This window comes from Peromyscus maniculatus, chromosome 1 (assembly GCF_049852395.1).
Source record: "Peromyscus maniculatus bairdii isolate BWxNUB_F1_BW_parent chromosome 1, HU_Pman_BW_mat_3.1, whole genome shotgun sequence".
NCBI lineage: Eukaryota > Metazoa > Chordata > Mammalia > Rodentia > Cricetidae > Peromyscus > Peromyscus maniculatus.
This window is the reverse complement of record NC_134852.1, coordinates 119,781,686-119,807,538: the sequence shown is the minus strand read 5'-3', so window position 1 is coordinate 119,807,538 and position 25,853 is coordinate 119,781,686. Positions and strand designations below refer to the sequence as shown.

Sequence of the window (25,853 nt, the reverse complement as noted above, 5' to 3'; positions counted from 1 at the left end):
TACATAGAGAGACCCTGTTTCAAAAACAAATAACAAAAGTTAGTTTATTCTATCAGAATTGATATTTTAAATTCAGACTTTTTTTATTTCAAGATTTTAACTTTTTTTATATTTTAGTTTGTGTGTATGAGTGCTTTAACTGCATTTATCTGTGTACCACATGCACATGCCGAAGGAAGTGGTGAGCCTCCATGTGGGTACTGGGAATTGAACCTGGGTCCTTTGCAAGAATAAGTGCTCTTAACCACTAAGCCAACTCTTCAGCCCAGGATTTTATTTTTTTAATTATGTATGTGCATCTCTGTGATTCTGTGTACTTGAATGCAACTGCCCTCAGAGGCCAGAGGAGGGTGTCAGGTCTCCTGGTGCTTGAGTTACAGGCTGATGTGATCTGCCCAGTGTAGGTTCTGGAACTGAGCCCAAGCCTCTTACAGGAGCAGCACAGGCTCTTAACCCTGAGCTATTTTTTTTCCAGCCCCTAAGTTAAAATTTTTTTTTAAATTGACAGTTCATTCTGAGTCACTTGTGATTTTCCCATATAATGTTTCCTTTCCTGCCATCAAGAACATTGTTGATACATTTCTTGAAAGATTGCATGTTCCTCGATCATCTTTGACATTGATGATGTTGTTACATATTTACAATAAGCATTTGCAGATTTTTACCTGAAATTATACTCAATAACTTTGTGTCTCCTTGGGGTTATTTCAGATTTATTTCTAGGTTATATGTGTACTTGAAGGTTGGTTCTGTACATTTATTTAAGCAATGAGAATGGTAGAATATCAGAGGTGGGCATGAGCAAAGGACTTTATTCAACTCTTTTCATCTCATAAAGGCAAAGGCTTGACTCCAGAGTGATGAAATCTCTTGCTAGGGTTACATGCTGATAGCTGTTTTTTTTTTTTAAACCACCTTCTTACCTGGACTTTGAAAGCTTGCACTCCCCCTAATCTGACCTGTATGTCTGTAAATACACTGTCCCTGGGGCCTCTTCATCTTGTCCTTCCCTGCCAGCACATATGCCTTGCAGGCTACCACAGCCCTTTCTGCAATTGCGTGTGGTCCTACTCACTGTGGGGATCTATCCTACTTACCCATTCCTAGACCAAGAGGATGCTGGTGGAGAAAATGGGCCGAGAGGCTGTGGAGTTGGGGCACGGAGAGGTGAACATCACTGGTGTGGAAGAGAACACCTTGATTGCCAGCCTCTGTGACCTTCTGGAAAGGATCTGGAGCCATGGGCTACAAGTGAAACAGGTAATGGGTCTAGCTTCTGGTTTCACTTACTAGTTTCTCCATACCAGTGGTTCTCAACCTTACTAAGGCTGTAGCCCTTTAATACAGTTCCTCATGTTGTAGTGACCCCCAACCATAAAATTATTTTTGTTGCAACTTCATAAGGGTAATTTTGCTGCTGTTATGAATCATATATAAATATCTGATATGCAGAATATCTGATATTTGACCCCTGTGAAAGGATCATTTGATTTCCCCTCCAAGGGGTCTTGACCCACAGGTTGAGAACTGCTGCCCCATATTATTAGCTAGCTGGCTGGTTTTAAAGGTGAACAAAGGGCTTCCAGAATGAGTCGTGAAACAGCTAAACAAATGTGAGTTCAGGGTTTTTGTTTTTTAAAAAGATTTATTTATTTATTATGTATACAGCATGTATGACTGCAGGCCAGAAGAGGGCACCACATCTCTTTATGGATGGTTGTGAGCCACCATGTGGTTGCTGGGGATTGAACTAAGGACCTCTGGAAGAGCAGTCAGTGCTCTTAACCTCTGAGCCATCTCTCCAGCCCTTGTTTTTTTCTTATAAATAAACTTTATACATCTGTGTTTTTCAAACTTTTAAAAATGGCATCTTTCTTGGGAGTAAGTTGCAGGTCAGTTTGATGGATTCTCCAGCTATTGGGGTGTGTCTGGAGATAGAACAGGAGAGCCTGAGCTCAGGAAGGACCAGCCATGGCTGATTTTACAGCCCTAGTAAAAATGAGGCTCTCACTGAGGGTTAATCATCTGAAGATCTGAGAGAGATCCCTGAGGAGTTGAGTGTTTTGTTTTGTTTTTCCCATATAATATTCAAAGAATTTCTTTATTTCAGTGATGTACTTTTAAGTGGGAGTCAAAGTAGCATCTTTTATTTTCATGTACTTGTTTTGAAGCAAGGTCTCATGTAGCCCAGGCTGGCTTTGAAATCCATATGTATTCAAGAGTAACCTAAGTGCTATTACAGATATGTACATACCTGGTTTGTGCAATGCTAGGTGTCAAATCCAGGGTTTCATGTATGCTAAGCAAGCACTCCACCATATGATCTGTATCCCCAGCCCTTTAGGTACTTAATTTTTTTAGGGGGGCATTGTTGTTTTTTAAGGAAAGGTTTCTCTGTGTAGCTGTAGCTGTCCTAGAACACACTCTGTAGACCAGGTTGACCGCAAACTCAGAGATCCACCTGTCTCTGCCTCCCAAGTGCTGGGAGTAAAGGTTGTGTGCCACCAGGGCCCAGCCTTTTTTAAATTTTCTTTTTGAAACAGTGTCTCTCTATGTAGCCCTTGCTGTCCTTGAATTTCTGATCCTGATGCCTCCACCTCTGGAGTGTAGGAATCATAGGCATGGGCTGCTACATTGGGGATTTATATGGTACTGGCTTGGTGTCTGCCAGGCAAGCACACTACCAGCGGAGCCACATCCACAGCACTAAGATACTCTAGTTTAGACATTTAACAGACTGCTATATTACTTGCAAGGCTGAGTTATGATAGCATCTGTCATTATTCCTTTCATTAAATACAAAACTAAAAGACTTTGTAAGATTATTATAAATTCTGTTACCAACATAATGCATACTATATTTTTTTATCAACCACATAGGAACATCACCGTGAATCTGAAATTTTTATCATCTGTGATAGTTATGAGGTCTGGGGAGAAGGTTTAGTTGGTGAAATGCTGCTGTACAAGCATGAGGACCCGGGTCCTGTCTCCAGGACTCTGTAAAAAAGCTAATGGTGTTGAGTGCTCATGGGGGGAGGGAGGGCCTGGACAGCCAGTCAGTACTTGATGAGTCAGTTCAGGCCAATGAAAGAACCTGTCTTAAAAAACAAGATGGGGCCAGGCAGTAGGGGCACGTGCCCTTAATTCCAGCACTTGGGAGACAGAGACAGGCAGTTCTTTTTGAGTTTGAGGCCAACCTGCTCTACAGAGTGAGTACCAGGACAGTAAGGACTGTTTTACAGAGAGAGCCTGTCTCAAAAAACCAAACCAAAACCAAACCAAACAAACAAAAAACCCAAGTGGAAGCTGGGTGTGGTGGCACATAATTTAATTCCAGCACTCAGTAGGCAGAGGAAAGAAGATCTCTGTGGGTTTGAGGCCAGCCTGGCTTATTCATCCCAGCCTGCAACTAAGGGCAAGGATGCTTTTAAATATAATTGGAAGTTTAGAAGCTGTTTATAGACTCTCATAGGCTAGATATATGTTTCTGTGGGCAAGAGGTGCCCTTTTTCCACTAGAGCATTTAGAGATTGCCTTTTACTTCCTTACTCATGGTCCTTTCCATGCCCTTTTGGGCATATCCCATCTCCTTTGTATTCTAGTTGGGAACCATTTCAGCTTTTTGTTCTCTTCCATTCTGTTTTTCCTGGATTTTAGTAGAAGATGTATTTATGCACATTGTATGTATTTGAGGGAATTGAAACCAGACACAGCACTGATATTTTTAGCAAAAGCTGATGTTTGCATGGTGAAGATCATAATAGCTGTTCATCTCTCCCATTGGTTCCAGGGGAAATCAGCTTTGTGGTCTCACCTGTTACATTATCAGGAAAACCGGCAGAGAAAACTCACGTCAGGAAGCCTCAGTACCTCAGGTAAGGCCATCTCTTCACATGTGCAGAGAATGTCTCAGCTTACTTTCCTGCCCCTCGCTATAATGATCTTGAATTCCCTGTCCAGGCCAGTGATGCTTTGGCTCTGAATGCTTTCTGTTTTAAAAATAAAGTCACCTGGCTGGAGAGATCTCAGCTTAATAGTTAAAGACTGTTTGTTGTGGGGTTGGAGAGAGATGGCTCAGTGGTTAGGAATACCTGCTACTCTTCCAGAGGGCCTGGGTTGGATTCCCAGAACCCACATGGTTGCTCACAGCATTTGTGGCTCTAGTTCTGAGGGACCCTACACCCTTCTTTTGCTGGGCATGAATGCAGTGCACATACATATAGACATGTAGGCAAGGCACTTATACATATAAAAGAAAAATAAAATCTTTTTATAAAAAATGATCATTGTTGTTGCACAGGATTAGAGTTCAGTTCCCAGCACCCATGTGAGGTAGATCAAAGCCGTAACTAGATCCCCAGGGTATCAGACATCCTCTTCTGGTCTCCATGGATACTCAAACACACAGTGCCACCCCCATACACACACAAATTAAAATAAAATAAATCTTAAAAAAACAAACAAACAAGGGAGCTGCCATAGGCTTACTGAAACACAGAGCATCAGCTGCACCACAGGTTTGCTTTCCTTATCTGTTCTAGACCCTTTTCATCAGTAAAAGTAAGCATCCTGTTTTGGCTTCAGAATGGGCTGTAAACTAAAGAAAAATGAAATTGGGTTTTACTGTGGTCCTGGTGTTTGCAGGAAGCTGTTCTTAGCATCTTTTATTTCTCTGACATGGGCATGGAAATTATTCTACTAGTCAATTCAATGTCCTTCCTTGGAACTCAAGTCAAGAGACTAGTATGAACAAATCTTTATACTTCCTTTCTGTTTATAATTTAATAAAAATGTCAGACTAGGGTTGCTGCTCAGTGATAGAGCCGATGGCATGCTGAGTGTCCCGGGTTCATTCACCAGCAGTGCTAAAATTACTGGAGTTGATTTTTAAAAACTTTTAATTTATTTCTCTTATTATAAATTATGTATGAGTATTTTGCCTGCATGTGTGTATGTGCACCACGTACATGCCTTGGTACCCATGAAAACCAGAACAGGGCATTGTGTCTCCTGGAACTGGAGTTGTGAGCCAGTTGTGAGCCACCATGTGGGTGCTGGGAATTAAACCCTCGTTCCTTGTTACAGGATCATCTGTTCACACTGTGAACCCTGAGATTGCATTATTTACTGGAAAAACCTGTTTCTAGTTGTGGTGTGGCTTAGCCCTAGCACACACCTTTAATCCAAGAGCTTTCTGCTTGAATACTGTAAACAGGATTAAATAAAGTCAACCATAGGTCAAGAGTCAGAGCAAGCAAACAGTTGACAGGAAGTGAACATAGCATTATTAAGAAAAAAACCATAGAGAGTAAGGGGGAATCAGGAGGACAGGGAGAGAGATGCACAGAAAGAGAAGGGAGGGACATTGAGTTTGAGGAGAGCTGTGGTGTAGGAGAAGATGGGAGGCTTCTAGGATCTTGGTGGAGGAGATCAGCAGGGTGCTTTCTCTGCCTCTCTGAGCTAGCAGGTTTTCACCCCAGCACCTGGCTCCAAGTCTTTATTGGTAAAATAGAACAATTGAGATTTTGTTAAAAATAACAGGTCCTCTAGAAGAGCAACCAGTGCTCTTAACTGCTTAGCCTTCTTTCTAGATCCATCCCCACCCTGCAAAACAAAACAAAAGAAAAACAAATACAACCTGTAGTTGTAGAGACTCCAGGGACCATCTAGTCCAGCCATTTTACTTATGAGAAAAATGAACAGGATTGTTATAAGATCATGCAACAAATTAATGAAAAAGTCTAGGTTGGGAGCAGACCTCTATCTACTCCGATAGGGTCCTTCATGCTGTCCTGAAGTGTTTCTTTCCACAGGTACACTGGCTCCTTTACAACTCTCTTTATACAGAGGGAGTTTACGGCTATTCTTTTTTTTTTTTTTTTTCTTGAGACAGGACTTCTCTGTGTAGCCCTGGCTGTCTTGTACCTCACTCTGTAGACCAGACTGGCCTCGAACTCAGACATCTGCCTCCCTCTGCCATATCTGTGCTTAAGTCCCTTCTGCCACAAAATCAGCTTTGCTGTGGCTCACTCTGTTAAGTGGGAAGACTATACCTTTTTTAGCTTATCTTACAAGCTATTCAAGAATTAAATAATATGCAAAAGTTTAAATCTGATCTCTGTTGGAAACTTAAGAATATTTGTGAATGACTGCTTAAGGTGTTTGATGTAACCAACTGTTTGTTGTAGGAATTTGTGATTTGACATGTGAGAGAATTAGCTATTTGGATACTCAGGTTTCTTTGGAGATGACCATCTTTGTTGTTCCAGGAATAATTCTTGATTCAGAACGGAGAAAGTCTGATGCCAGTGCTGTCATGTCTCCCCTGAGGATCTCCCTAATTCAGGATATGAGGTCCGTCTGTGCTCATTTGTGAATTAGCCACTAAAGTCTTGTCTCTGGTGTTGCTTGGGTATGACACTCAGCCCACAAGATCTTGGTGGCTGGTAAAGCATTTTAGCTAACCCAGCTAACTAGGAACTTTGTTACTGGTCTTTGTATAGTTTATAAAACGGTGGTTTTCCTGGCATTTTGGTGAACTATACCAGGAGAGAGAGCACAGGAGAGCATCTCACCATCCCAGGGCTTGGGATTAGCCTGGTTTGTTGAACCCTGTACTCTCTGTTCTTTCTCCCCAATAGTGGGAAATCTGTCTGGCAAAGCCACGTGGAACAATGAGAGTGACTCTCCCTGGGTGGGTAGGGCTGTCTTGTGCGCTTCTTTGGCTCACAGGTGAGGCTAAGACAGTGAGTTCCTTTCCTACCCTACCCTACACCTTTTCCCTAGGCACATCCAGAATATTGGGGAAATCAAAACTGATGTGGGAAAGGCCAGAGCATGGGTTCGACTGTCCATGGAGAAGAAGTTACTCTCCAGACACCTGAAGCAGCTTCTTTCAGACCACGAGCTCACCAAGTAAGGCCACTCAGCTGGGAGGAGACCAGAGCTCCAGGGTGGGAAGGGAGGTGCAGCGTGTTACTGAGGCAATGCATTACTGCAGCAGCATGCAGTCAGACTGAGGCCGTGACGAAGTCCTGCAGTGTCCCCTCATCCCCCCAACAGCAGAGCTGTACTTCTGCCTTCTGCTCCCTCCTTGCAGTCTGCATGACTAAACCAGTGGGTCCTCCTCTCCTTCCTGGAGCCGTCTGGTCATGAGGCATTTTTTCTTGTTTCTTTCTTGTCTCGAGAAGCAAAGGGTTGGAGAATTCAAAGGAAACTTCTGAGTTACCCGCTTATCTCTTCTCTCCTGAGCCTCAGGTCAACCTAGAACAGCCAGTTACCTTTCTTCTTTGACTGGGCCTTCTCAAAACTCTCAGATAGCCCTCTAGAACCTCCCTCTACACCTCCCACTAGGATAGAGAGGGAGCCCAAGGTGCTTACACTTCCCAGAGCCACCAAATCTGCAGTCCCCTGTCCATCCATCTGTGACCTCTCCCCCTCTCCTGCATTGTTGCACATCAAGGGATGAGAGGTCCTTCTTTCTCTGCCTCTCAAATGATTCCTCTGTGTCCTTTCAGATACAGCACATCTGGCTCGCTCGCTCGCTCTTTCTTTTTCTTTTGGTGGTGGTGTTAGGGATTAGGGGCCTCATACACGTGAGGTAAATGTTGTACTCCTTAGCTAGTAAGTCTTCAGCCCTAATCTTGGTTGTTTTTTGTTTGTTTTTCTGAAACCATAGCCCTATTAGAGGACATTAGCTTAAAATTCACTCAGTATACAGTACTTTCTTACCCAGTGTTCTGATCCTTAAACTACTCCAATAACTAGAAAATGAGATTTGCTTCCACAGATAGGAAGAGAGAGAAAAGAGTACTACATTAAGCATAGTCCCTTGGTATTAGCCCATTTGGCATTGCTACAACAGAATACCCAGTGTTGGATACTATATAAAGAAAAAACGATTTACTTATCTTAAAATAAATGGGATGCTGGAAGTTCAAGGTCAGGCAGCCACATCTATTTGACTTGTGGCAAGGGCTTCCTTGGTTACATCACAGCATAGAAAAGGTAATCACCACATGTAGAAGGGACACAGTGCATGGAGTGGTCTCGATTTGTGATAATCTGCTGCTCTGATGAGAACTCACTCCAAAGGCCAGTAATAATGCCTGCTGAGAGTGATGCTCCTCTGACACAGTTACCTTCTTTGAGGTCCGACTAATGTATTCTGTCTCAGTACCCCACACTTGGGCCCAAACTTCCAGCACATAGATAGGCCTTTCAGGGAGTTGAGCCAAACCATGCCCAGTCCATAGCACCTGCATCCTGTAGCTTCATCTTTTCTCCCGTTGACTCAGAGCGTCAGCCATGCCGTGTTCCTCCTTGTCAACTGTCTGCAGTTGTCCCTTTTCACCCGTGTGGCCCCGTCTCCCTCCATCTACCAATTGCTTTAGGACCTGTCAGAAGTTTTCTTTCCCGGAGTTCTTTGTTCTCCAGGCAGGCATTTGCTACAGCATTTGTTGGTCCCTCCTTTACCACTTAAATGCTGCGTTATCTATTCGTGGGCTGCCTATGACAGTTTGCTTACATTGAGAAGGTGAGCTGTGTGCTTTTCCAGTGCTGGTCTAGTGTGTTGCTTCGTATCTAGAAGGAATCAACCACTGTCTGTAAACTGTGTGCCTAGCTGCCTGGGCAGGAACAACCGTCTTGGAAGAGTCAGGCTTGATAGACTGTTCTTGAACCTCTGGCATTCATTTTCAGCCAGCTCCTAAGACTGCTGGTAGCTTGGAGACTGAAGAAGGTGGAGGGGGCCTCATGTTCATGAAATTCATTGAGCCATAAACTCTAGAGGAACAAATTAGCTCCCCTGTTGTGAGTCCAGATCTACTTGACCTCTCCATGGTGACTCCTGCTGCTGGTGTATAGTGTCCCCCCACCTTGACCTCTCCATGGTGACTCCTGCTGCTGTGTATAGTGTCCCCCCACCTTGACCTCTCCATGGTGACTCCTGCTGCTGCTGTATAGTGTCCCCTTACCTTGACCTCTCCATGGTGACTCCTGCTGCTGTGTATAGTGTCCTCCTTACCTTGACCTCTCCATGGTGACTCCTGCTGCTGTGTATAGTGTCCCCCTACCTTGACCTCTCCATGGTGACTCCTGCTGCTGGTGTATAGTGTCCCCTTACCTTGACCTCTCCATGATGACTCCTGCTGCTGTGTAGAGCTTCCTTTATCTTGAAACAGCTGTGTGATGTTGTAAAGGCTGCAATTACCCTTCCGCTGTTCTTTTTCCTCCTTTAAAAAATTGCAGTACTCATTTGCTGTGCCAGTGTGTGTGTGCATGTGTGTAGGTCATAGGACAGCTCTTGGGTATTGATTCTGTCCTTTCACCGTGGAGGTCTCAGGGTGGGATTCAGACTTCAGACTTGGCAGCAGGCCCTTTTACTCCCTGAGCATCTCACCACCTGCCTCCTGCTCCCTGTCTCCCCCTGCTCTTTGCAGGATGTTGCGGCCTCTGCATATGTGCCATTTCTTTGTCTCTGTCTTACTTGCTCTCCCTCACTTGATGATCTCACCCACTCGTGACTTCAGTCACCTTTGAGCAGGTGACTCGTCTCTGAAGCTCTAGCCCTGACCATTCTTCTGAGCTCTAGTCCTGTATTTATTTCCTTTCAGACCTTAAGAGTAGTTTGGAGAGAATAAAAGCAGGCTTCACATCCCATGGTTAACTTCCTTACAGTCTGCAGTGTCGTTACTGTTCTCTGTGAAAATCTCAACATCTTCCCCACTCTCCCCAGCATCCACAATCCAGAATAGAGTCAGTTTTGATCCCGCTCTTCTGCTCCCTCTAAAGAGGCTGAGTCCATAGCTCCCCCTTTCTCTGGCTCCTTGGTTTTTCCTGCTCTGTTTTATTTTAGTCATCATTCTCTTTTCAGCCTCCTGCTACACCAACTAAATTTCCTAGCATTGGCCATACCTCTAGGACACAATGCAGAAACCCATTACTTAACAAAGCACAGTGCGAGTCTTCAGCCTGAGGGTGTAGGGCCTTCCTTTGTTTTGTTCTAGCCTAACTTCCAGCCCTACTGCTACCTGATCATTTCTGGGCTCTCAACTTTAACCACCCTGATTTCTACACTTTCTTTTCCTGTGACTTAGAACATCTGTCTGGTGTTATGCTGTCCTCTAGATCCCTCTTGATCTAGAAAACATTACAGTACTAAGCTCACTGTTCTTTAAATTCCCAGAAAGAGCCTTTCATCTAGTAACTCATTATGCGTATTGGCACTTACCAGTTTATTCTATCAGTGTATTTGAGGGCAAGTTCTTTCCTTTTTAGGACCTGTGGGTAAGGCACTTTATATCCTTCTCTGGCTGGTGGGGATTGTAGTATGGGCAACTAGAATGGTTGTCTTCTTTTTCTCTGTATTTCTCTTTGACAAGGGCCTGAACACTGCTCTCAGTGTCCCCTTTTCTGTGGAAGGTATTGTTGTCAAGCCACAGAGGGCCTAGAATTAGGCAAAGGAATTGGTCTTTGGTGTGCTGATTCTTACCTGCAAGCTGGGTCTGAGGTAGGCTCAGGAGCCTCCTCTGCATCACCTCTGGAATGCAGTGTTCTGACTTACAGCTCTCAGGTCTGTGGAAGGCTTTGAGATGTGGCCTGGTAATGAATGGTCACCACAGACCTTGTGCCAACAGTGTCTGTATTATCTCGGATGAACTGCAGACCAGTCCTTGGTTTAGAAAAGGAGATTCCATGACCTGTCCCATGGGACAGTATCATAACATCAGCATGTGTTTTTGTTGGACCTGCTGCAGCCTGAGCCCTTTTCCTCTAGCCTCAGCCATGCAGACTGGCTAGTTTTCAGCCTTTACAAAGTGATCCTAAGAAGCTTGAGGCTTGACATCTCGTGCTTCCCTTACCCATCTGTTTGTGGAAGTGAGCACGCTTAGCTTGGTTCCTCTCCTCTTGGCTGGGGATTGATGTGTTGATGTCTTGCCTCCTGCTAACAGGAAGCTGTACAAGCGTTATGCTTTCCTGCGCTGTGATGATGAGAAGGAGCAGTTCCTCTATCACCTGCTCTCCTTCAATGCAGTGGACTACTTCTGCTTCACCAACGTCTTCACAACCATCTGTGAGTAACTCTGTCCTCCGCTCCCTGCTGGCCTGCTCTAGCCAGGCTTTTTACACCTACCCAGGCTGGCTGTCTCCTTTGTTCTTTATTTCCTTGTTTTTTTAATTTTTAAGAAAGAGTGTCACTGTGTAGCCAAACTGGCGTCAAAACCAGACTCATGACAGTCCTCCTGCCTCTGCCTCCCAAGTACTGGCATGCACCTCCATGCCTGGCTCCCCTTGTATTTTCTGTTTGCCTTGTGTGTCTGTGGAAGAAGTAAGGGGGTACAGTTCCTTCTTGATTGCTGTTTTCTCTGAACTTTCTGTTCTCATGTCAGTGTTGTTCCAATCACTGCTCTTGGAGCTGGAGGACATAAAAGTATGCCAGGGAGCTACATTTCCTTTCCACCCTGCATACTTCTAAAGAGTCCTTCTTTTGTTTTGGCCTGAGAGGTGTCTCAGCATCACAGATTTGTAGTAGCCTCAGAGAGAGAGAGAGAGAAATCTCTTCCTGAAGTAGCAGGAAGAACTCCAGGTGATAGTATGTAATTTAGGCCAGGCCAGCTCTGCCCCTAACTCATATATTCCTGTGAGTGGAGCCTGTCCCTGCCTTGGACCTCACTCTGCCACTCTCACAGGAAGAGGTTTCCAAATACCCTAAGGTCTTGGAGCCTCATCTCTGTCTGATGCCAAGATTCTTTCCTCGCTTGGTAGCCTTTGAGTTGGCTTCAAAGCTAGTTCTCTGGCCAGCCACTCTCTGCTGCTACAACTCAGACTCTTGTTTCTCTCTTTGGCGAGCTTCCCTCTTAGACACTAGGACTGTGGGCTTGGTAGGTGTAGCACTGAACTACAATTAGAAGACCCGAGGTAAACTGTTTCCCACTCTGCCCTGCAGAAGAGAGGTGGCTGCTGTGTAGCCTGCTAAGATCACTATTGTTGTGTTATTAGGGGTCATGAGGCGAGAGACTGCAAAGTACTCTGAGATGGGATTCAGTTAGGAGGTGGTTACATTTAAAGCTGGGCCTCCAGATAGGCTTGTTTTTTTTATTGGGTGATAACCCTGGGAATAGTGAGAGCCAGGCTGGTGTTGGAAGCAGTCAGGGATTGTGATGCTTCAGAACTCTGCTGACAGCCACACAGCAGGGGCAGCAGTAGTCATGCCAGTATACCCTGGAGCAGGTCAGGGTCCCCCCATCAGGTGTGGGAGAGTTCCAGTCCCACCAGTACCTCTGTGGCTTCTCTAAACAGTGATTCCGTACCACATTTTGATCGTCCCAAGCAAGAAGCTGGGTGGCTCCATGTTCACCGCCAACCCATGGATCTGTATATCAGGAGAACTGGGTGAAACACAGATCCTGCAGATCCCCAGGAATGTGCTAGAGATGACTTTTGAGGTATGTGTTACCTGGGGGTCCTATCCCAAGGCTGTGGGGACTCCAGTTTGTGACAGCTGAGTGGGAGTTTTCTGCAGGACGTTATGGAGGCCTTGTTTCCCAGCCATATGCGTCAGCACAGTTCTGAGACAGTCTGAGGCCAGGACAGGGTTGGCCCTGAGGGAAGAATCGGCATCCTGTGTGGAGTCACTGGCTGGAAGGAGTTTGTCAGAACTCATGTACTCCCTTGTCCTAGGGCACACATGGGGATGGGGTGGGGTGGGGTGGAGTGTTGGGAAACTCCCTAGAGTTCTTTCAGCTGTTACACACAGGTATTTGTTAAGCCTCAGGACCAACCTCTGGAGTGCCTTGACCCCAGACCCTGGTCTTTTTCTAAGGCTGTCATCTTCTTTCTCAGCCATGAGCTGCCTAGGAGACAGTGCTGGGCTGCCAGATCTGGCAGGAGATGGAGCTGTGAGCTCTGCTCCTGCAGTTGCTGAGCCTGCCAGGTAGCAGGCAGCCAGTCATATTTGTGCCTTCAAGGATTGCCACTCTTTCCTCCTGCTTTTCTGACCTGACTTCTTTATTCACTCAGTGCCAGAACCTGGGGAAGCTCACCACTGTCCAGATCGGCCATGATAATTCTGGGCTGTATGCCAAATGGCTTGTGGAGTATGTGATGGTCAGGAATGAGATCACAGGACATACCTACAAGTGAGTGACTCTGAGTATGCACCCTCAGGGCTGTCTGTGGTGATTGAGTATGAGCTTTTCAAGGAGCCTCTTAAGGTTTGACTCTGCCTTGTGCACTTGAAAGATACAGGATGGTTTCCAACCAAGTAAACACGTATAACATTGCTGGACACAGGTCCCAAGTCACCCAAGCCACTCAGGTAGTTCCAGTGATAATACACTGTGGGACAAAGAGAGCCTGGGGAGCCCTTAATCTGGTTTTGTAACATGTCCCTATGGATTGGCTTTGTTGATGGCACTCCTGAGCAGCAAGGGAGGATGCTGGAGAAATGAGCAGCTCTCAGGGGTCTTTGCTTTACTTCCAGGTTCCCATGTGGCCGATGGCTAGGGAAAGGGATGGATGATGGAAGCCTGGAGCGAGTGCTGGTTGGGGAGCTGCTCACCTCTCTACCCGAGGTAGATGAGAGGCCTTGCCGGACTCCGCCCCTGCAGCAGTCCCCCAGTGTCATCCGGAGACTTGTAACCATCTCGCCCAACAACAAGCCCAGTAAGTAGGAGGAAAGTCTGGGAATGGGCAGATGGCTGTGAGTCCTGGTCCCAGCCTGTGCAGCAGCCCTAGGAGCTACCACTATTGACAAAGCCATCTCATCTCGTGATCATCATATGTATGCGGCTCTTGCCTTGAACACCTGGAAGGAGAATCTGATGTTCTCCTGTTTTTCCCTGTTCCTGTCGGGGAGAGGGGTCATTTCTGGCTGCCTCCTTCCTGGTGCCTCTTCACTGCCAAGTCATGGCCCTCTTATGGAAGCCAAGAATTCAGAGTAAATGGAAAGTAAACCTGGCCAGGATCACATAGAGACAGAGCGCTCTTAGCTTTGACTTTGCCCCCCAAGACTGTGGGACAAGCTCTCTCTGCAGAAGTAGTTGGGCAAGAGTCTCTGCTTCCTAAGTTCCCACTGTCCTGCTTCTCCCATGGACCTGTTTCCTGTGTCCCCAGTCTCCTGCTTGGTGACCTCTGAGATTCCTTAAGGATGTCTGCTTGATTTTCTCAGAGCTGAACACTGGGCAGATCCAGGAGTCCATCGGGGAGGCAGTCAATGGCATTGTGAAGCACTTCCATAAACCTGAGAAAGAGGTGAGCCTTCCTGCCCTCCAGCCCAGAGCCTTTTGAATAAGAGGGAGTCATCTTAATATTGCAGTTAACCTTGTTATGCTCTTCAAGGTCCATGTGCTGTGGCTAGTCCAGAGATATCAACAAGGTCTCCTAGGATATCCCAGGCTAGCCTTGGAGCTCATTATGTAGTCCATCCGGGCCTCAAAGTTGTCACAGTCCTCCTGCCTCTGCCTCCCGAGTGCTGGAATTACAGGCATTGTTACCGTGCCCAGCCAGAGCCCAGTACAACATATGCCGAGTCTACTTTGGGATGGGGCAGATGCCTTCCTCAGGAGCCTTAGCCTCAGTTGTTCTGTTTTCCCTCCATGCTGATGACCGAGTGGAGTCTCTAGGGCCCCCTGGGAAACACAGCCTCTTCCTGTCCTTTTCTGGATTTGCTTGTGTCTGTCCAGAAGATGACTGCACTGGCTTTGTGCTCTGTTGGGCAATGTCCTGTGTGTGACCCCACTCCATCACATGCCCTTCAGGAGTTCTTCACCAAGAGAGTGTGCTGGCCACTGTGGTTAGTGCTGGACAACAGATGAGAGCCTCGTGGTCTGTGACTTCTGCCTGGCCTGGCTGTGGGCTTGGGGACGCAGGGGTGGAAGGGCAGCTCAGCTGACATCTGCCTGTCACTCACTCTGTTTTCTTTCCTAGCGTGGCAGTCTGACGCTGTTGCTTTGTGGAGAGTGTGGTCTCGTTTCAGCCCTGGAACAAGCTTTCCAGCATGGATTTAAATCACCCCGGCTCTTCAAAAATGTCTTCATTTGGGATTTCCTGGGTGAGCTGGTCTGTTGTTCAAGAATGGGAAAAACATGTAGCTGTGGAGGTCTTACCTGCATCATGGGGTCTGGCTGTAGAAGTCAGGTCAGGCAGCCCTCGAGTCTGCTCTTTGTTTACCTTGGTTTTCTTTTTTTCTTTTTTTTGGTTTTTTTTCGAGACAGGGTTTCTCTGTGTAGCTTTGTGCCTTTCCTGGAACTCACTTGGTAGCCCAGGCTGGCCTCGAACTCAGAGATCCGCCTGGCTCTGCTTCCCGAGTGCTGGGACTAAAGGCGTGCGCCACCACCGCCCGGCTACCTTGGTTTTCTTGAAAGGATTGCCAGGAGCACTCCAACTCCATGCTCATCCTTTATGAGCTCTTGACAGAAGAAATTCTAAGTATCCTTCATCTATAATAGGCAGGCTTGTCTGTGGGGTGTTTACCCACCACCCCCACAGTTCCCCAGAGTTTTCTTGAGTGCGAGAAGCAGGAAATATTAGATAGAAGGATTTATAGCGGAGATAAACAGATAGAAAATAAAGGATAGCCCCGAGAGGGCCTGGAACCTATTCCAACGGCCCCCGACTGTCTCTGGCCCAGGGTTTTTATAGAGACGCCAAGGGGTGGAGCAAAAGACCTCCTCCCCCCAGCACAGCCAAGTGCAGACCATCTCAGACACCTGCACTCAGGCCCGTGGTCCTGATCATCCTCTATTCGGACCTGCTGGGTAAAGCCCCGAGGAACCCGAGAATGGGTTTCCACACTTGTCCCAAGTCCTCACCCTCTGTCCCTATAGATCCAAAAGGACAGTTCAGAGTATTGGATCCCAAGCCCTGTGTGGTCCCCACTGGAAGATTTTTTTATCCTGAGAGAGTCTTCAGAGCTTTCTTGTCTCTTCAGACCAGGGGAAAAGACCATGTTTATGCCAAAGGCTACATAAATACATTTTGTAACTAGAGATTATTTTTACTTAATTTTTTTTATGTATTTTAAAAGATTATTTATTTATTCATTTATTCATTCATTTATTCATTCATTCATTCACTCACTCATTTATCTATCTATCTATCTATCTATCTATCTATCTATCTATCTATCTATCTATCTATCTATCTGTCTGTCTATTTATGTGTATGAGCACTCTATCTGCAGGTACACCTTTATGCCAGAAGAAGACATCAGATCCTACTATAGATGGTTGTGAGCCACCATGTGGTTGCTGGGTCTTGAACTCAGGACCTCTGGAAGAGCAGGCAGTGCTCTTAACCTCTGAGCCATCTCTCCAGCCCTAGAGATTATTTTTAAATATACTCACTGACATCAGTATACTTGCTTTATTCTCCTGAAGTTGCCTTTTGGGCTTGGAGAGTCCCACAGCAAGTGACGTGTAGAACAGGCTTTGGGGACCATTGTCACAACTTTTCTGCTTTTCACAGAGAAAGCACAAACCTATTATGAGACGCTGGAGCAGAATGACGTAGTTCCCGAGGAAAACTGGCACACGAGGGCCCGCAACTTCTGCCGCTTTGTCACTGCGATCAACAACACGCCCCGGAACATCGGCAAGGACGGCAAGTTTCAGATGCTGGTGTGCCTGGGAGCCAGGTACTGCAGGGCAGAGTGCAGGGTAGCCGCTACTCAGATCACAGCAGTAGGGCTGTCATGCAGGGGCACTGGCCATGGCCCAGGCACCTTTGGAGAGCTCCTTTAGGCTGTTCATTCCTTCTGTGTCCTGTATGTTTGTGGATCTGTGAAGGAGAACGTGTAGAATTAGGGAAGACAGAGGCCATATTTTGATGGGAAGATTTAAAACCACCCCTTGAGGAAATTGGAAGTAAATATATATAATTATTCTTTCAGTAAAATTTGGATGTCCCAGGCCTTCTAGAGAGTGGTAGGAAGAAAACTGAACTGAGAAGTTTACTTGTCATGTTAAAAAGCAAAAGGTGACAAGAATCCATCAGACTGCCTTGTAAGATGTGCTGAAACCCTAGGGGAGAGAGTCCAGAGAAGGCTTCAGGAGGAGGTGGTACTGAGATGAGGCTTTAGTGTGAGGAAGTGACAGGTAGAATGATGAGGGACGGGCAGTGTTAGGAAGCACGTTCCAGAGGAAGCAGGGCTCTCCAAGACCGAGACAGAAAATTCCTCCTGGATTACGACAGCATTGTCTCATGAGAAGGCTGAAATAATGTGGGTCTGATATCCTGGTTTTATGCATCAGAGTGGACAGCATTGAGAGCATGAAGGCAAGAGGCCTGGAGGCAATGGCCTTCCTTCAGCCTAGTAACTGGTGTGTACTAAGGTTATCTGGGGAGATGAAGGAGGTGGAGGGAGAGGCAGGTGACAGGGGTAACTGGGTTGGTTGTTCCAGGCTGAGCAGGTCCCAGTGGAGGCAAGCTCCTTTAGGAGGGAAGTGGGGCTATGGGGAGGTGCCAGCTTCTTCATCTTCAGACTCAGCTCAAGGATCCCCCTGGGCCTTGTCCTGTTTTTCTTCCTTTTCCCTCCCTTGGACCTGCCTGGACCACTTACTCCCACCCTGCCAGAGATCACCTCCTGCACCACTGGATTGCCTTGCTGGCCGACTGCCCCATCACCGCACACATGTATGAGGACGTGGCACTGATCAAAGACCACACGCTCGTCAATTCCTTGATCCGAGTGCTGCAGACCCTGCAAGAGTTCAACATCACACTCGAGACCTCCCTTGTTAAGGGCATTGACATCTGACCTCCCAGCACCAGCCAGCAGCAGGGCCCAGAAAGACTCCCTGCAGCTCTGCCTCTTCGTCCCAAAGGGACCTAAGCATTTGTAAGGGACAAGAAGAGATGTGTACTTACTGTAAAAAGAAAACTAGAGGATTTTTGGAAAAAATAATCTATTTTAGAGTTTATTTGCTGATCTGCTTTTTACACACTTTGATGTGAAAGAGTGACAGGAAGAGGGAGCGAGGCTGGCACTGCTTATTTTGAAGCTGGTGCCCTCCCTTGCACGGCCACGCACTGGGAGCCTGTGGCCTCCTGGACTGAGCCTGCGCACACGTGGGGGCTAGTCCACATGCTGCCCCGTCACGTCGATGAGGCCATTCCACGTCGTTTTTAAACTAATGTTTTCTATATTAACATTGTTCTGAATATCTGGCTTTCACGGGCCATGCACAGGTGTGCGAGCGGGAAATCCATGCTCCAAAGGGATTCGCAGCAGTGCCTCTGATCAAGCGCTGCAGTCGGCCCACATCTGTTCCCCTGCCTTCCCCTTTTTTTGGTCAGTATTATTTGGGAAGGAGACATGCCAGGACGTGTCATTGTGCCGCTGTCATGTGGAAAATCATGTTTCCTGTTGGCACAAAGTTGCGCAGAAGTAAACATGAGCATGTTTTAACAGGCTTGTCTTCTTCATCTATCTTATTTATTTAACCTGCCATTGTGTGTTTTAAGTATTTGTTTTTCTTTTCTTTTTTTCTCTTTAAGAAAAGGAAAAGCTTGTCACAATCTAACTGGCTATGTTATTACTGTTAAATTTATGTTGTTTTGCAACTTAGAAACCAGCTACAGTATGGCCCACTTAATAAAACACCTGAGACAAACCTCACTGGTCACTGGCTTTAATGGGTGTTGGGGGGGGGGACTGTGGAGGGTGCAGTGTGGCCTGCCTGAGGACCAAACTCTGCATCTCTCTCCCCGAGGCTGGCTGGGCTCTGGACTGCCTAGGATACCCCTGAGGACCTGTGTCCTTGGGCCCTCCTCCCCTCCCTGGTGCCCAAGGCTTTCATAGCTCATTTAGTCAACTGAAGAAGGGGATGTGGGAGGGTGGTTCTCCCACTATGCAGGGGGAGGAGACTTGGCAAGAGCTTACAAAGATTGTCACTTGATGGATGATTCTGGGCCATTTCTTTAGAAGGGTAGGGAGACTGAGTGGGAACATAGAACACGGGTGGCCTTGTCTGCCCTCGTGTGTGTGTGTGTGTGTGTGTGTGTGTGTGTGTGTGTGTGTGTGTGGTGCAAAAGCCCATTTTCTCGTGAAGGGTTTGCTGTGTCAGATGTAACAGCGGGAGAGCCTTAGGACACTAGTAACCAGCTAAGTTTTTATTTTTAAGTCAGACCCCTTTGGCAGAATGTTCCAGAAGCATGGCCTGAGCACATAGAGCCCTCAAACCAGTCATTGCTTTCGTTAGTGTTCTCATGGTTCTGCATATACCGTTCTCTGCTTTTCCTTTGCCCACTGCCTGTACATTGTGCAGTGTTTACTTTTAGGAGGCACCTGCTATGATGTCTTCCCCAGCCTCCCAGGCAGTTGTCATTTTCAGATTACGGCTCTGCAGTTTCTTAGAGTTTGGCAGACACCAGGGCCATCCCTGGACTGTGAGCTTCTGCAGGGCGGAGAGGACTCCAGCACATCTCTGTCTTCTTTGTGGTATCTGGGGAGTGCACAAGGGGTGTTTTTGCAATAGATAAGGAAAAGGAGGCTTCAGGAGAGCCACACTGGTGTCTTGCCAGAAGGGGGCATGAGCGGGCTGCATAGTGAAACCTCAGTTCCTTTGCACGTTGGGGAGGGAAAGAGAGGAGAGGGTGGGTCGTGTCTTCAGAGCACAAAGGAGAATTTCTGGCCCCTAAGAAGGGTAGCGTGAAGCTCAGCTGTATGTGTGCCTGTTGTGAACCTAAGCCAGGCACACCTAAAACCAGGAGCTTTACAGACACACTCTGCAAAGCGAGTGTAGATTATCCCAGGTTTGGGACGAGACCAAGGCCTGGAAAAGTTGAATTCCTTGCTCAAGGCCACATAGCTCGTAAGTAGTTTGTGGTTATTAGAGCAGTCTTAACCCTAGCTCGTGGTTTTCCCTCCTGACAGCTAGTCCCTTGTTTGAGTGAGTGTTCCACGCTTTATGATTTTAGAGACCTGCCCTAGCGGACCCCGTCAGTCCTTCACTTCTCCTGCCTCTACTTACAAGCATTACACTGATTATTTGTTCATTCTGAGTGTCAGCTTTATGAAGGTGAGACTTGATTTACTTTGTTCACTAAATTGTGCCTGGCAATATGGTAGGAACCTAGTAAGTGTTTGGAATAAATGATTTCATTGGTCATAGGCTTCAGACCAAGGGCAAGCTGCGTAATTCCCCCAAACCTCAGAAACAGAAACAGGTCAATAATAGTGTCCGCATCCTAGGGACGCGACAAAGGTTAAATAAGTCAGGCATGGACCAGAGACATGGCTCAGCAGTAAAGGCACTTGCTGCTGGTGATCTGAGTTCAATCCTGGGGCCCATATGGTAGGAGAGAACTGATTCCTGCTAAGTACCCTCTGATCTCCACACGTGCCCTGTGGCATGCTTCTGTATGCACATGTGCACATACACAGTAAATGTAATAAAGGAAATGTCAGGTGTGTGCCAGTGTCTACTGTTGCTGTTACCTTGTGTTACATCCTGTCTTTTCCTGGTATTGAAACCCAGAGGCAAATGGTGGTGGGAATGCGACTTTAGGGAGGATGGAATTCACTCTGAGATCTGCTTTGGGTAGCAGATTATCAGGGGAGTGGTCCTGGCATGCTGAGAGAACAGTAGGAGCGAAGAGGTATGAAAGGGCCAGTGGGTTGGAAGCTTGGAGCAGTTGAGAGGTCAGCCTGATCTGGGGAGGGGTGCAGGTTTGTGGGCCCCATAGCCACAAGGTCAGAGACAGTGGCCGAGAGGTATGGAAGGGCACCCATCCAATGGACGCTCCGGATCTGTGGACTGATGTGGAATTTCCACGTGCTGCACACACCAGCACAACACAGGGACTGACATTCTCAGCACACGTTTCCGCCCCACCAATGGTCCTGCTCTTGGTCCTCCTTGTTTCACACTGAACTGAGAAGTGGAAACTCCAGGCCTGAATGCTGCTGCCGAGCTGGGTGGCAGGAAGGGGAGTGTGTCTCCCTGGTCGAACCCTGCCCGTCAGGAAGTCACAGGACTCAGGACAGAAGCAACTTAGGGAGAAAGGTTTATTCAGTTCAGGTTAGAGTTATCCTGGTTGGGGGAAGGTAAGGCATCAGGAGCTTGAAGCAGCTAGTTAATCCACAGCAAAGTGCAGAGAGGGAGTGAGGGAGGGAGGGATGGACGGACAGATGGATGGACAGATGGACGGATGTATGGACAGATGCCAGTGCTCAGCTTACTCCTTTTTATTCAGTACAGGATCCAGTCCATGAAATGGTGCCACCCACATTATCGGTGAGTCTTCATACCTCAACTCAAGTAAGACAGTCCTTCACAGGCCAACTTAATTATATCATTCCTCACAGACAGTCTTCCCAGATGATTCTAGATTTCGTCAAGTTCACAGTCAAAACTCGGAATCACAATTCTTCATCCTCTCTCAGCTCTTAGGAGCTAATAACTTGAGCCAGCATTCACACTGTGTGGCCCCTGATGAATGTGGGACAGGCCTAACTTGGGACAACGGAGTAACAGGCTGTGGTTCTGCACAGCAATGGAACTCAGCTGTGAGTTTCAGTGAGGGAGTTGGTGGCCTGGGTCGGCCAGGAGCAGAGAGGGTTGCTGAGAAGGTGGGTGTGAACATGTTTCCTAAATTAGGGCTTTGCTGCTGCTGCTGCTAACAGCTGCTTCTGCTGGGACTGTCTCTCTCTGCTGTGTTTTTATCATCACTGGAATTAGGAGTGGCGTAAGAGACCAGCCACATCCAGCAACTCTAGATTTCAAGGACTCTTGAGTCAGTTGTATCCTGCATGGGGCCCAGTCAGGAGCTGTAGCAGCTCTGGGTAAGGATGGATCCGTTCACCCAGCACACAGCCCTGCCTGCCTCAGCGTCTGTGCCTGCTCTCATCCCATGCTGCTCACACGCCAAGATTTCTGGGTAAGTGAACAAGCACGTGAACTCAGTGCAGTACTTGTCATTCCACACAGGTCATTCCACACCTCTGCCAGCCCCAACTACATGTCCTCCCCGTCCCCGTCCCAGTCCCAGGGGCCTCCCTCCTTAAAACTGCTAGACAGTTTTTAAAAACATTTTTAAATTAATTAATTAGGGGCTGGAGAGGTGGCTTAGCAGTTAAGAGCACTTGTTGCTCTGGCAGAGGACCCAGGTTCTGCTTCCAGCACCCACATGGTGGCTCACAACCATCCAGTTCCATGGGATCCTCTGCCCTCTTCTGACCTTCACAGGCACCAGGCATGCACATAGCACACGTATATAGACGCAGGCAAGCAAAATACTACATGAAATAATTCTTTTTTTTTTTTTTTTTTGGTTTTTCGAGACAGGGTTTCTCTGCGTAGCTTTGCGCCTTTCTTGAGCTCACTTGGTAGCCCAGGCTAGCCTTGAACTCACAGAGATCCGCCTGGCTCTGCCTCCCGAGTGCTGGGATTAATGGCGTGTGCCGCCACCACCACCCAGCCGAAATAATTCTTAAAAAATGAATTAATTTTGTATGTATGTGAGGGTATAGAAGCCACTTGTGCATGTGGAAATCAGATGGTGGCAGCTTTGGTATGTGGGAACTGCACCGTTGGTCCAGTCCAACGACCATCACCAATGCTGTGCTTGTGCTCAGTGCGCCCGCTCCAGGATGGCTGGGCTACTCAGTTTTCAGTTCTCCTTTGTGGCCCTGCTCTCTGGTGGGTGTTATGTGTGAAACAAAAATCTCCACATTCTGTGCCCTCTAAGTGTCCCCCTCATGTGCCTCCACCAGGTCTTCTTGTCAGAAACCTTCCAGACCTTTTCCTTCCCGACCCCTGACTATCCTGGGATCGGAAAGTGATAACCTGTGGTGATATATTGTGTACCCTAATAAACTTGCCTGAGGATCAGAGGACAGAGCCAGCCACTAGATTAGATATAGAGGTCAGGCAGTGGCGCCACACACCTTTAATCCTATCACTCAGAAGCAGAGTCTGGGTCTCTGTGAGTTCAAGGCCACACTGGGCTACATGAGATTGATCCAGTATAGGAGAGAAACAGAGCCAGGCAGTGGTAGCACACACCTTTAATCCCAGCACTTGAGATCTCATGCCTTTGCTTGAGAAGCACACACGCCTTTAATCCCAGGAAGTAATACTCAAGGCAGAGAAAGGTATGTAAGGAATGAGGAAACAGGAATTCACTTTCTTTAGGCTGAAGATTTCATAGAGGTAAGAACTATTGGCTGGCTGTTCTGCTTCTCTGATCTTTCAGCTTTCACCCTGATATATGGCTCTGTTTTCTATTTTTTATTTTTATTAAAAGACCATCTAAGATTCGAACAATAACCCTTGTTCAAAGTCAGGATCACGGAGCTCACCGGCCCTGGCCCAGGGATGTGAGAAGTCTCCTGTGTCTTCTTCCTGTGTGAGTAGGTGCACAGCAGCAGCTCTGTGTGCTGGAGAGGTCTTGTCTTGTCCTTCAGATGACCCTTAAATGTGCCTGTCATGCAGCCACTGTCCATTTTGGGCCCTCTACCTGGCCCATCAGCAAGCAAGCTGGGGTAACAGTTCTACCTTGGCAAGTCTGAGTTACCCAGTTCATACAGGCAGTTCTGGATGTCCTGTCACTTTATGGTTGAGCCTGTCATCAAAAGGAGGGCCCATTCATGTAACAGGAGCTGTTTCTTAAAAATCCCCTGCCACAGATGGCCCAGTTCACTCTAGGTCCCAGGAGCTCTGTCTAGTGTCTTGCTGTGGCTTGTAGAGAGAGGTCCATGTTGAATTTCTCCCATTTGCTACTTCCAGCACATAGGGCTTGTTACATCTTAGGAGCCCAGTGCCAAGCCCTTTGCCCAGCCTCCCGGGCCTCCTGGAGAGATCTTTTCCATTCAGGGCTTCACTGCAAGCTAGCAGCTTTCCGTGTCACCAGAGAATTCCTAGGAGTGGGATGCGCCCTCCAGAATACAAGGAGGCTCATTTCCTTTCTAGAAGATGCAAGAGGATTCAGCTTATCTTTCACTTCTTTTTATTTTTTTTATTTATTTTTTCATTTAATTTGGTGCCAAGGATTGAACCCCAGGTCTAGACTCTAGAGCATGCTCAGTGTATACTCGACCAGTTTCACCTTTCACTGTGGATTTTACCTTGAAGGGGGATATTCTGGCAGAGTGTGACCCCTGGTTGCCTAAAACTTGTGTATATGTTCTTATCTACTCCAATGGAAAAAGAAGAAGTTTGGACACGTCAGGCATTCATGTGGAAAAGACAGCAGCCATTTGATTTGGCACCAGAGCTGTGTTTAACTCTCTTGGCTTCAGGCATCATCCAGAGAGGTTGTGGCCGTTTGGATAGCCCACAGAGCACCAGACACCATCCTGATGATTACATCATGGGATTGGGCAGGAAAGGCAAGCAGCACCCAGCTTCTCAGAGCCGTTTTCAAGACTGGTGCTCCCCTGTGAAGATGCAGGTACCCGCTGCTTCTGCAAAGCTTCCCAGTTGAGAGGTGACACCCGAGAGAGCTACATCTTCCCTCTAGAGCCTGAGAAGTCACAGAAGGTTTCCTGGAGAAGAGCGACATGTTCAGGTTAGCATTTTGAGGAAGGACGTGAACATTCCAAGTAGGGGTCAAAGAAGGTGAGCGTGACTTGGGCGAGTGGTTATGGAGGGAGTTGGAGGATCCTACAGTTGCCTAGAGGCCGAGGCTTAGCTGGGTTGGATGTGAGGTAAGCGAACCAGTCCCCTGCTGGTGTATCATCAGGCTGTTTGGGACTTCAGTTCTTATACTATCAAAAAGAAGGTTGGGGCTGGCTGACCTTGGAGAAGCCCCGGGAACTGAGGGCACGTTCTTCCCTTCCACTGACCCTGAAAGTGAAGCCGGCAGTTTCTGAAGTTTCCTTCCGGGTGGAGCAAGTACGCCCTGAAAACTTCCCCCTGGCCCTGTAGGGTCCCAGGGATCTCAGCTTCCTGAAGGCTTATTATAGGGTCTGACCTTTAACTCAGGCTGGACAGTTGCAGCAGCCTTGGAACTCCAGGATTAATTCCCCTGAACCTGCACGAACTTCTCAGCCAGATCCTAGGCTGCTGCTCCCAGCCCTACAGCTGGCCCATCTATCCCCTGACCAAACTTTCCATCTTGCTTCAAACTTTTCCTCCTGATCCGTTCTCTGTCCTCAGGAAGTGGCTCTATCTTCCCCACCCTTCAGCTCACTCTGGCCAGGCAGCTCTGTACTGTACTCTTGGTGAGGTCATCAACTAGAATCGAAGCCAAGAATGCACAAGGGGCAGGCCTTCCAGTAAGCTGTTAGCGGCTGGGGGATGGCCTTGGGTAAAGTGCTTGCTGCCCAAGCCATGAGGACCTGAGCTCAGATCCCCAGAACACACTTAAGCTGTAGGTGGTGGTGGTGGTGTGTGTCTGTAATCCCAGGGCAGTGCCCTTAAAATGAGATGTGAGATGGGAACAAGTGAGTCCCTGGAGGTTTGTGGGCCAGCTAGCCTGGCATAGGCGATAATCAAGAGACCCTCTGAAACTGTGGTTTGACTGAGCGTGGCCCCCATAGGCTCATAAGTTTGGTCCTCAGTTAGTGGAACTGTTTGGGAATGATTAGGTGTCACCTTATTGGAGGAGGTGTGTCACTGGGGGTGGGCTTTGGGGTTTCCAGCACCATGCCTGTCTGCCTGCTGCCATGCTTTTCACCCCAATGATCATGGACTAACCCTCTAAAACTAAGTAAGACCCCAATAAAATGCTTTCTTTTATAAGTTGCCTTGGTCATGGTGTCTTTTCTCAGCACAGTAACCTAAACTAAGACACAACCACACAGAAGGCAAGGACCTACACCGGACTCACATATGAACACATACACATTAAAACTAGCACTCTGGGAGGCAGAGGCAGGTGGATCTCTGAGTTCGAGGCCAGCC

General features: G+C 47.4%; 1 protein-coding gene across 3 annotated transcripts in view; it reads left to right on the top strand.

The window, feature by feature from the left end:
* Positions 1–18,617, top strand: part of Dennd5a (DENN domain containing 5A) — a 75,446-nt gene extending 56,829 nt beyond the window's left edge. For 2 of the 3 annotated variants that reach the window (XM_042281781.2, XM_042281775.2), the window contains 12 exons: positions 1,108–1,260; positions 3,794–3,878; positions 6,273–6,357; positions 6,790–6,918; positions 10,956–11,077; positions 12,304–12,449; positions 13,024–13,142; positions 13,487–13,668; positions 14,174–14,256; positions 14,932–15,055; positions 16,471–16,639; positions 17,578–18,617. In XM_042281781.2, the coding sequence (XP_042137715.2) occupies positions 1,108–1,260; positions 3,794–3,878; positions 6,273–6,357; positions 6,790–6,918; positions 10,956–11,077; positions 12,304–12,449; positions 13,024–13,142; positions 13,487–13,668; positions 14,174–14,256; positions 14,932–15,055; positions 16,471–16,639; positions 17,578–17,761 (1,581 nt within the window). In that variant the 3' untranslated portion in view covers positions 17,762–18,617. The remainder of the gene's footprint in view (positions 1–1,107; positions 1,261–3,793; positions 3,879–6,272; positions 6,358–6,789; positions 6,919–10,955; positions 11,078–12,303; positions 12,450–13,023; positions 13,143–13,486; positions 13,669–14,173; positions 14,257–14,931; positions 15,056–16,470; positions 16,640–17,577) is intronic. The other variant, XM_076563430.1, reaches the window with a different exon arrangement.
* The last annotated feature ends 7,236 nt before the right edge of the window (positions 18,618–25,853 follow it).